Here is an 11,701-nt window from a genome sequence, read left to right as displayed (position 1 = left end):
GAGACAGACCATTCCACTCAACGACTTTCTTTCCCTTGTAAACAGTTTTATTCACTCTTTAAAAGAGTCATGCAATCCTAAGTACATATTGCATCATTGTCACTTGGGTGCACACAAGTGTATCCAGAGGGCTTCACCCTTCATAGCCCAGTGTCTAATATAACTGCAGTCCTGAGTGAGGTTCCACTTGCTTATCTGCTCCCACTGTCTCCTCATCAACGTATTTCAGATGGGCACAATTTCTGCATCTGGCAATTTCTGTTTTCGCAAAAACAAAAACTGGCTGGGAGGGGTGCATGAAACTTGGCCTTCGTCCCTGAGAGAAAAAGGCTACAAGATAAAGCTACATTTTAGATGGCCTTGCTGGGAAGTTCTTTCTCTGCAATTTGATTACCATTATTACAATCTTTTGAGAAATGCCTGGAACATTAGGACCACACACGTTTCAAGAGTATTGGTGAGAACATAATCAAGTATATACACATCACCTAGGCCAATCTCATGAACCTTGTCAACATGTGTCCTAATTGCAGGCATTGTCTCAGTATATGGATATTTTACAGGCATACTACATAATAGGTGAGGTAAACTTGAGAAAATGCACTTTTGCCTAGTTTTCTAAATGATGAATGAGAAGAGTGTGACAAAGTCATGCTCATGGGACAGAGTATTTTTATGGGTGTTCACCAGTTGCACCAAACCATGTGAAGATTCCAGACCCACGTAGTCACTTCAAGGGACACTAGTGTGAATGCTCCTCAAGGTCATTCAAGCTGAACATTATTATCCAAGGTTATATGCTAGTTTGTTGCTGCTGTTGTTGAGCTTTCAAAACATTATCAATATTGTTCATGAAATCAAAGAACTAGGAGCCATTTCAGCCATCAAATCTAACCTCCTGCTCAGTGCAGGAATTCTTGACAGATGGCTGTCTGGCATCCACTTTCCACATCCAGTAAAGGGGAACCCACCACTTCTTCCAGTGCTTTTACTGTTAGGAAGCCTTTCCTAATGTTCAATTGAAATCTCCCTTCTGATAACTTAAGTGCATAATTACATGTCCTGAATTCTAGGAGGATAAAGAACAGAACTTGACCTTCTTCTCTAGAACATCCTTTCAGGCCTTTGAAGATGCTCTTTTCCTCCTAGTCTTCTATTCCCATGATCAAATATTCTCAGTTCTTCTTTTCACAGGTCTTCATTTCCAGCTTCCTGATCATTCTCATTGCCTTTCTCTGAACTTACTCCATTTTCTTTTAATCCTTTTTAATGTTTGGTGCCAAGAACTGGAATTGATAGTCAAGATAAGATCTGACCAAGGCACAATAAAGTGGAACAATTACTTCCTGCAATTTGATAATTATACTTCTGTAAATCCAGCCTAAAATGTCTTTTGTATTTTTTGCAGCAACACCACACTGCTGATTCACATTTAACTTGTGGCAACTACGTCAAAATCTAACCAGTATCCAGTTAGGTATTCTCCATTCTATACCTGTACAATTGATTTGTTTCATGACTTTGCACTTATATATTAAATTTCGTTTCTATTATTTTTGACCCACTTCTCTAACCTGTCAAGATTGTTCTGAGCCTTATTTCTGCCTTTTGGGGGTGTCGTCTGCAAATCTGAGAATCATTATTTTCACTTCCTCATTCCAGTCATTAACAAAAATTCATACTTCTGTCTGGCTTGATGTGGAATTATCAATTGATATTCCTTAAGTATGAGAATCTTCTCAAATATTGATATTAGACTTATCTCTAGTTCCCTGGATCCTTCTTTCTCTCCTTTTCAAAGAGGGAAGCATTTATCCTCCTTTAACTGTCTGGCACTTTACCTGAACTCCAAGATTTTTCAAAGAAGGTTATGCAACACCATCTATCCTTTGGTATCCAAGGATAAAATTCACCTGATCTTGAATGAATTTTCTTTTTCAAAAGTAAACAGGTATTTCCTGACCATGTTTCTTTTCCTCTCAAACCTCGATCCTGTCACTTCATTCTGTTCTTCACAATTGCTTTTAGAACATATACTTCTTGTTGGAGAAGATTTAGCCAAAACAAGAGCTAAGTAGTTCTGTGTTTGTTTTCTTTTAGCATGTTTTCATCTGTACTGATCAGGTAATATATATATATAAACTCAGTAGATATTTTTCATAAGACCATCCAAGTATGCAATGGAAAAGCTGTCTATGCACACACTTGTTTTTATGTGACTGCACAAAGTAAGGTATGATAGTACCTGAGCAGATTTGCATCTTTATCCTTGAAGGGGAGATGAGGAATGATGCAGGGTGTGACAAGGTACAACTTGCCTTCTTCCCCTGGAGGCTACACAAGATCATCCAGAAAGTCTGACCTGGGAAATAACTCTATGTCCCGGTGAAGAACTGTCAGTTATTACAGCTTCTTAACAAAGAGCCAGAAGCAAGGATTCAAGGTAAATTGAAGCAGTCCACTACCAGTACTCTTACGGAAATTTCAAGTGAATCCTTCTCACTGAATTAGTACATGGAACTAGATTGCCAAGCTGTAGTACTTTATGGTTAATCTACAATAGGATGGCACCTAAAGACAGGTAAAGCAGCTTTAAAAAGAGAAGAAACCTAAACATCTACAGTTAGTAGTTTTGCTCCTGCCGTGTTTTCAGCAATTGCTTGAATGCCATTTATGTCCATGGTTTCAGAAGTCCAGAAGAGGTCCTATCTCAAAAACTGTAAAACTTCCATTGGTTCTAATGCACATATTCCTAAACTGTAGGTCCCAAGAAGACACTGGAGATTCACCAGACTGCTAGTAACAAGTTGGGGAGGGAGGAAAGAGGATTGCAGCATAAGAGATGTTTGTTAGATGAACAAGCACGTAATTATTCTTTTAGTGTAAAAAAAGGTTACACACTGCTGCTTTGGTATGATTTCCATATACTCATCACCAAGGAGAACATGTTAACATGATAATTAACAAATGCATAACTAATGACACCTTTAAAGGGTTTCTACCCATATAAACAGACTTTAACATCATGCATGAAATTCAGGGGACATTACTGTACAAATAATGCATTTAGTATCTCTCTCAGCAAATTGCTACTTTATGCCAGTTCTCTTTGTTTTCCCCAGCCACACTTTCACATGTAGTTAACTTCTTTTGCTCAAGGGGAGGGACATCTGTGTGTATTTCCACACAGAGAATTCTCCTGTTGAAAATTTTCAATTAGAGCTAGCTACTTATTTGTCTACTTTGAGAGAAGCTGCTGGATGCCACTTGTTTCTTTATCAAAGTATTGTTTATATTAGACATGTTAATTCTACTGAAACAGCTTTCTCTCTCTGTGTTATATCCCATAATTCAGCCCAGATCTTTAACAGTCTATAATTGATATTAGATCTCTGGCATTAACCCCTTAGATGTGCCATCTGAGCATGTTCGAAAGGTAACTAAAAGGCTACAGGATGAAGCTGGAATAGATAAAAAGACAGATCGTTACATTTCTTCTCAAGTCAACAGACATTAGGTGAAATAAAATGCATTTTACCACTCTGGGTGGAGAAGACAGGGCGTTCTGCCAATGCATAGGTTTGGAGGTGGGAATTTGTTTCTGCATACATTACGTTTTCACAAGCACACATTCAGTATATACATGTTAAGAACTTAACAGATAACCCGGCATTAATTCATAGCTAGAAAAAGGAACACAGTGTTATGACAATTACCAAACAAGCGTTAGATTAAGAGCATAAAAGAAACGGGTAATTATGAAGCATGTTGAGTTGGCAAGATAAAAATAGGAGACGAGAGGGAGAGAGAATTTATGGAGGCACCAATCATCAAATCTCAAGCTCATTCATCTCAAGTTCATTCATACATCCTCACTGCAAGTTTATTTTAACACAGAACACTACCGGATGAATTTGAATCAGTGACTTTGAATGCTAGGTAGTGTGTATATTTTTAAAGTAAGCATCATACGTCTGCAGTACTTAATGACATTTATACCCACAGCTTTGCTGCTCTTCTTTTTATGGGAATGCGTTTAGCATCATTATTTTTCCTTCGAAACAATGTGATATTGAGGACACAGAGGTCCCAACACACACTGCATATCTTCAGCAAACTCCAAGTCAACGTTTTCAGAGAAGTGGTGTCTCAGCACCTGGCCGTGGTTCGGAGAGTTGTCAGCGGATGTTGGGAGATCTATGACAAGGAAAGCAGTGGACAATATTGTGGATGTAAGCTCAGCAACATTCAGAACTAGCATATCAGCATTCCAGAGGGTGGAATACCCATATTTGCACCTCAAAACTCAACAGGTATCAGGTCAACTATATTGCTTAATACTACAAGTAAGATTAGTATTACCCTGTAAGGTGCTTACTATAATTTTTATAAAACTTAATTTAGGCCTTCACTGGACTCTACAGTCCCCTTCTTACATTGGCACTTATTACAAAATAAACTTTGTTTAATCAAATACTTTTTAAAAGGCACATTTACACTTTGCTATTCACAGAGTATTGTCAGACCACCTGCTAATCTTCAATTTTAAAAAAGGAGAAAGAGCCTAACATGCTTTCAAGTCTTCCACTTTATCATGCTTACCAAGTCATGTTGGCAGGTATGCCAACATAAAATAGCTGGTTTTAGAAACTTTGCTATAGCTTGTACAGGTCACCTAACTTCCACTGATAATTCATTAGATGTGAAAGTGGAAACTGCTATTATTCCAAACAAGACAAAGTGCTTGCAGATATTCATGCGCAAATATGCTGTATACAGTATTTCTAGACAAAATAGGTATAAAAGTATGCTTAGCCCTATCTTGGTTAAATCTTATTTGCTGCAGCCATTGCTAAGAGGCAAAACTTTGTTTCTGCTTTGGAGAAGAGAAATGCTGTTAAGAGGTCCTCATTCTAAGCACATTGTGAGAGGACCCAGTAGCTTAGCCCTCTCCAACTTAGTCTTCTCTACCTAGAATCACAACTTCCAGCATTTCAAGCAAGGATTTCCAGCATACTGGCTTGGAATTTGGGAAGCTGTATCTCTCACAGTGAGAGGACACCAGCTGGAGAAGGATGAGCTAGCTGAATAGCTCACGAATAATAAGAGCATAGCAGCAACTGTATTGATTTATGCTAATGCTCTACAACAGCAAATAGACAAGACTTGAGAATTTGGTAACAAAACAGCCAACATTTTCTGCAAGAACATGTACCCGGAGATACTTTTAAGCATAAAAATGACTGCTGTTAGCATTGTGACAGCCACTTGCTACTGATGTAGGCATTAGATTTTTATGCCAAAAAGCTAGAAAAAAAAATAACCTGCATTTCTACATGTTCCTTGTGTAGTAAGTGAGAGACTTCTGCAAAAACGCTCTTGGTCTCATGTACTTTTTTGGAAATGTATTACATTTTTTGCAGCATAAAAGTACAGCCACCACATTCAGCCATGGATTTACCTCTTCCTTTCTTAATGTTGATCTCTGAAGTATATAAACTCCCTTTTGATTGAGGAATAGACCTTGGGAAACACACCTACACACCAGCAACACCCCTTATAAGAGTTATGTTACATAGATCCCCGGCAAGTGATGCAACGATAGCTTATTGACAAGGAAGACTGAGGACAAGGGGATGAACACCAATTTGGCATTCTAGGGGAAAATGCTTAAAAGGGGCTGTCAGGAAGTGCTCGACCAAGTAGCTATTGTAGTCAAGAAGCGTGCAACTATCCAATCTTGAGAACTAAAAACTAAATCACATTACACTGATAAGGAGTGCCAGCTAAGAACACATAAAGAATGTAAAAAGGAACCTCACCAAAGCCCCTTTTAGTCAATCTGATGTCTGCAAACGTCCACCAAAAAGACCAGTAGAAGCCCACTACCATTTCTGAGCTACTGTGCCCAGAGGTAAACAGCACCTGATCCTGAAAGTAATGTATAGCCATATCGCTATTTCTTCTTTGCCCATTCCTGATGTAGAATGTAAATAGATTGGATTTATGACACATCTCACCAGTATCTTATTTTTCCAAATTCAGCTTTCCGTTATGCTGTATTTTTTGGTAATTATTTTGTTTCGCCAGTAAACCATTGGTGCAGAAAGACTAGTGTTTGATGGTATTTTCAGTATTACTTTATTTTGTTTGTACTCCTGTGTGTTCCTACCATTTTTATCACAAAAAGAAACATTATGGGGGGAAAGAAACAAAGGCCTCCACAAGGCTTTTTGACAGCCAGTGCTTTGAGTTCCCAGCCTCAAAGTAAACTCAGCGTATCTCATGTTCCTATTAGCTTGCATGCTTTTTAGCCTTCTCCCTTCCAATGAATTCTACCTGGGAAACTCTTGCCATGGCCAAAAAAAGTCCTTTAATTCATGTGGTGGATTTATTCTAATACTCCATGTGTTGGATGAATAAAACATAAAGACATCATTAACCTTCCCATTGGTCAATGTTGATTCCATTGCCCTCCTTCTCTCATCCCATGTGGCTAAACAATCTGTCAGGCAGATCTTCTAAATGCCCCTTTTTTCATCTTTGGGACAAGCTCTAATAGTTAACTCTTTGCCAGTATGTTATGTGTACATCTGGCACCTTACTTACATGGATATGACTTCAGTGTTAATCTGCTGTTCTTTTTATTTGCAAAATGTGCTGTTTTCTGAGCCAGCTGTACTGGGCAGACAGCAGTACTTTCTCAATAGAGTGAAGTCAGGATTGTCCTGAAAAATGGTTTCCCTGCACAGCTGAGCTGCATTCTCCCAGTCCTTTGGGCACTGCAATGGTTTATTTCCCTTATACAGAAAAGTAATCTATAAGGATGTATAGTAGGCTGGTGTCTAAAGAAAGTGTGGATTGAAAGTTAAAATTCAGCTGAGCAGGAGACCTTAAACTTACCCTGTTCTACTAACATTTGGATCATGGTCATAGGCCCAAACAATATCTCTGAACCGCAGCAGTGGTTCTTATATTCCTTTTCCTGTGTTCTTTACATCACTGAATACAGTGAGGGTTCTCTAGGGATGTTTCTATCCAAGTGATGAAAGGAACTACTTGACCCTGGAGAGAAAGCACCTTTCTTTTTTCAAAAGAGTGTGCTTGTGAAAAGAAGCCTTAAAAAGAGAAGGAACCCTATATTGCAGAATGAGAGCTGTATGTTTTCCAGATGTGAGCAGCAGAGGACTTCATGTATCTCATACCTATTCCTCAATGTTTATGGGACAGGATTCCGGAACTGCAGCTGTTCAGTGAAAAAGAAAGACCAGAAGCAATTGGTAAACAAGAGAAAAGACAGACCACACAAATGCACAAGCATGCAATGCAGGGGCAGAGGTTTTTTTTTGGGGGGGGGGTGAGAAGAGAGAGGGAAAGAGGATAAAACAACGAAAGCTTCCTGTATTGCATTTATGTGCCCCCCAGAAGAACTTTTAAAGAACCTCTGCATAGTGACGCTTTTTTAAAATAACATTCCAACTTGAGAATGTGCCATTCAGTGTACATCTAATCTGCTTTACTGTCCATTTTACTAGGGGGTTTTTTTTGGTTCAGATTTTATTTTTAAAAATGCAGAGAAAAAAATGGCCATTTCATTTACACAAAGAGGGCGAGAGATTTAGTCCTATTTTTGAAAATGTATGAAGTGCAAATGGATTCTTGGTTTCTTCTTTTTTCTACCAGCAAAAATGCCTCATCCATGTTGTCTACAGTGGCTGCTTCTCAATGCTTCCTTGAATGGCTAGGTGACCCTGTAACCACACAGACACTTTGATCGATGATCAGTCCAGGAAGTGCTACAAAAGATAGGCAGTGACCACCTTACTGTAAGAGCCTCTACACTTCATACATTTCAAGAAAAACCTCTGTTTTCTAAAATAGGGATGAAGAACACTGGATGGATTCTGTTCCTGCTAGCATTGGAAACACCAAGTTCAAATTTGTTTCAGCAGGATTCATGGCTAGATTGTTTTACCTTCCTAAATTTGAAGGCAGTAATTCCACATGAAAGATTCCTTGCTTAGTACTGTAGCCTGGTCTTTGCCATTTATTGATGTCACTAGACAACACTGAGATCCATTCTGTAGCAGGGATTCACTAAAATTTATGGGGTGTGTCATGAAGATATGGAGACAGTCCTGTTGGATGGGCCAGATTACTTTCTCTCTATGAAGGGCTAAACTGAAAAATTGAAACACAGAAGCCATGGTGCCTAAACATCTGCCACAATTTCAGGATTTTTTTTAATTAAATTGTGTATCCCAAATTCAACAGAGATATGGAAAATATCCCACAATACATGCACAAACTGAAAACATTACCAACGTTTAAACAAATAAACTTTTTGGTCTAGCCACAAAACCCAGGAACAAATAGAACTAAAAGGTACCCTGTGCTAGAGACCTAGGTTACTTTTAATTTACTTATTCTTAAATCAGATACAATTTAAGTACACACACGTTTAAATCCATGCAATAAAGTAATGACTAGGGTGTCTGTCTGCCATTATTATAAAACACAGACTTGCTTCAGAAATACAAAAGAAGGTAATATAGGTTAATAAGGTATCATGTGATAAGGCATCTGAATATTTTTCATCTCAGAGATCAGTGCAAAATCCCACAAAGTTCTTATGCTTGCAGTTGGGAGACAGTAACTCAGGAAAGCGAAATATATTGCTTGAAATGACCACATAAGAGTTATTTAGTACAAGAAAAGAACATTAATTGGTCCTTGTTTGGTTAAAACTGCTGGCATTGCTAATTACGTGGTCATTAAGCCATTTCACTTTCAGTAAAAACCACTTTGCAAATTGCCATTCAGGATCCTCTTCTTGCTACTTTTTTTATTTAGATATGCAAAGATGGTTTCAAATGCAGACATGGCAAACATGCATGCACTGGCTTACTGTGTTCCCCATTCCAGATACATGTGATGGGAAGATTGTATTTTGAAGGGGAACCTGAGAATTAAATAGGTTTTGTATATTTTACACATCTAAAGCAGTCCTTGCCCTGGAACTCGCTTGTGTATTTTGTTCTGTAACAGGTACCTCTGAGGCAGAAATAGCCCCTTTCTTCCCATCCATCTTCTTGCTAAGTAGACCTTTCTATCTCCAACATTCTACTTGGAATGCTGATTAGCAGCACTTACCTGTATCTGCACTTAAAAAGAGAAGAGGATCCAGAGACTAAAAGACCCCATAGGCTAAACCATGAGGTGGAATTACCTAGAAGATGTTAACTGAAATAGGAGTTCAAACTTTGGAATGAAGAAAATGGAGTGTGAGGGAAACTCAAGGACAACTTCAGAACCTCTCCTTTGCCAACAGATCAGCACAACAATCTTCAGACTAGGTGCAAAAGGGCTCAAAGCCACATGCATCTCTGCACAGCAGATCAGGAAGCCATTCCAAGTTCGGCTTGAATATAACTTCTGGGCCACCAAGGCAAGCCCATGTTGTTTCTTGAGCAGCTGTAAAGAAGCAGCATGGCTTTGCACACGGACTCACAATTAGTCAGCAGGCGGCAAGGGATAGAACGTTTGGCTCCGCACGCAGACAGTGAGGGGAAGGGATCAGCGGAAGAGTCTTGCAAGCAGCAAAGCCACCCAAAGGAATACAAGCCAGAAAAACTGAAGCCGCATCTTGTGGCAGCAGATTCATTGTTAAATTTATTCCACAGGGTCCTAAGGTCCAAGCCTCCCTTTTTGAATCACCACAAATACTGCAGGCAATACTGCAGAAGAAACGTCTCAAGTGTCTACAGATACAGCCAGGACAGTATGAGATATGGATATGATCCTCTATCCACTACAGTTCCCAAGTTTAGCCCGGGTCTTATTTCAAGCTCTGTCTACAACCAAATATGCAAGGGAATAAGGAGATTCTATTGTGAGTTTTTCAGAAAAGTCCATCCAATCACTTTCTCACTTCTAGGGTTCTCTGGGGAAAGAAGGGGCAGGCAGTATTTGATCTAAACATGCACACAGTATATTTAGTTGGTCATGCACAAGGTAAACAGTGTGAGAAGATAAATAAAAAGTTGATGCCCACCAGGTCATTTCTCCTGATACTCCCCACTGCCTCACACACAGACCCTTGTTTAGCATTTCTGACTATTGTCAGGGATCTTGTTTTGCTTTCATGAAAAAAAAAGCCCTGACATTCAGCATTAAGAATATTTATTTACAATTGTGGATTGAAGTAATTAAATAACTAGACAAGGGTTTTTTTTAAAGTTTGGCAAAGGTATGATTTTCTAAAATGCTATTCTGAAGGTTCACTCACATTCAAGTATTCTGTTTTTCTCCAGTTGAAAGCACAATTTCTTTTTAAAACATTTTGCTCAAAACAAGTGACAAGCTGTTGCTCTCCATCCTTGTTTGTTCAATGTGCTGGCTGGCAAGACTGCCCTGGCCCTGGTGCCAGATTTTGTGAAACAGGCTTATGAGCTTTCTGATCACTGTTTTCCACCCCTTCTTTTGCAGATCCACAGTAAGTATTTCAAATTTTATTTTAGAACAGGTATCCAGTACACCTATATATAATTCTCATCTTGGGAAGCTAAAATCAAGGATATATAGTCTGGTGATCTTATTGAATAAAAAGGAAAGCAGCACAAATATGCACCAGTTCTCCCTCTGGCTTCCAGGTTTCTTTTTGGCCTCTTCAAGACCTTTGGAAAACTGTAATAAGGATTTTTTCACCTGTTTTCCAGTGAACTTGGCTTGGAGACAATCTTTCAAAAGCCAAGTATTTTACTACTGATAATTAATAGCTGATATTAATCTGTTCAACTATCTGTGCAACTCAAGCAGGATTACAACCAGTTTAAAAGATTACAACTGGTGGGGTCATGGGTACCCATTAAATTGAATTTAACATGACATTTAGTGAGGATTTACCCAGTTCTGAACTGTTACGTGTGGGGTGGTGGAGTGGTGGGGTGTAAGTATGTAATTAATGTAGATATAGATCCAATATTCCAAAGAGCATCTATTTTCATCTTGAAATCAAATGACCTTGCATGTGTCTGTGTTTAAATGATTCCTGCCCTAGTAGAAAGATGGTATTGTTACTATTGTTATGAGTCTCTTATCAGCTGGCACATATGTGGTTGGCACAGCAAAGCCTGGATTAACCCTAAAGTTTCCCAAGTGGAATAAATTAGGATGAGAGACAAGATGACAATAGGAAAAGAGGTTGTGCTTGCTCATAGCTATGTAAGGAAGTCGAGGATGAAGAAAGCACTCCTTTCAATAGCAGTGAATTATTATACCAACCAAGAAAGAGGCAGCCTTGAAACTTTGAGAAGGTGAAGTAAGCAAGGAATAGGTTGCCATGGTTTTAGAAAGTATGTCAAATTTACTGACGTGATGGAGAGGGTCCGGTGCACCTCTGTTTTAAAAATCTGAGGTGCACACCAAAGAAAGTGAGGTATATTTACCTAATTGAAAGCTACGAAAGTTACATCTGCAAAATTGGGCAGCATTAAAAATCAAAGTTGCTTTTAAAAAAAAAATCGAATAAGCTCTGGAGATGGACATTGTTAATTTGCATATCAATTCAATCCACATTTCAGTTTCCTCCAGACCCATAAAAGGACAGTCAGTAAAATTTATAACCATTCAACAACATAGAGAAAATGAAGGGATGGAAGCATGGGTTAAGGAAAAACAAAAACAGGTACTGTGTTGGCGC

At 38.7% G+C, this 11,701-nt stretch overlaps 1 protein-coding gene across 6 annotated transcripts in view; it reads right to left on the bottom strand.

The window, feature by feature from the left end:
* Window positions 1-25: 25 nt before the first annotated feature.
* Window positions 26-11,701, bottom strand: part of RNF157 (ring finger protein 157) — a 92,281-nt gene continuing 80,605 nt past the window's right edge. For 2 of the 6 annotated variants that reach the window (XM_063293014.1, XM_063293016.1), the window contains 2 exons: window positions 4,099-4,197; window positions 26-3,461 (listed from right to left, as the gene is read on the bottom strand). In XM_063293014.1, coding sequence (XP_063149084.1) covers window positions 3,385-3,461; window positions 4,099-4,197 — 176 coding nt within the window. In that variant the 3' untranslated portion in view covers window positions 26-3,384. Of the gene's footprint in view, window positions 3,462-4,098; window positions 4,198-7,205; window positions 7,247-11,701 lie in introns of those variants that run through there. The other 4 variants (XM_063293017.1, XM_063293018.1, XR_010067184.1 and 1 more) reach the window with 3 other exon arrangements.

The sequence above is a fragment of the Candoia aspera genome, chromosome 2 (genome assembly GCF_035149785.1).
Source record: "Candoia aspera isolate rCanAsp1 chromosome 2, rCanAsp1.hap2, whole genome shotgun sequence".
Classification (NCBI taxonomy): Eukaryota; Metazoa; Chordata; class Lepidosauria; order Squamata; family Boidae; genus Candoia; species Candoia aspera.
The sequence above is the reverse complement of the archived record's forward strand: the minus strand, read 5'-3'. Positions and strand labels throughout refer to the sequence as shown.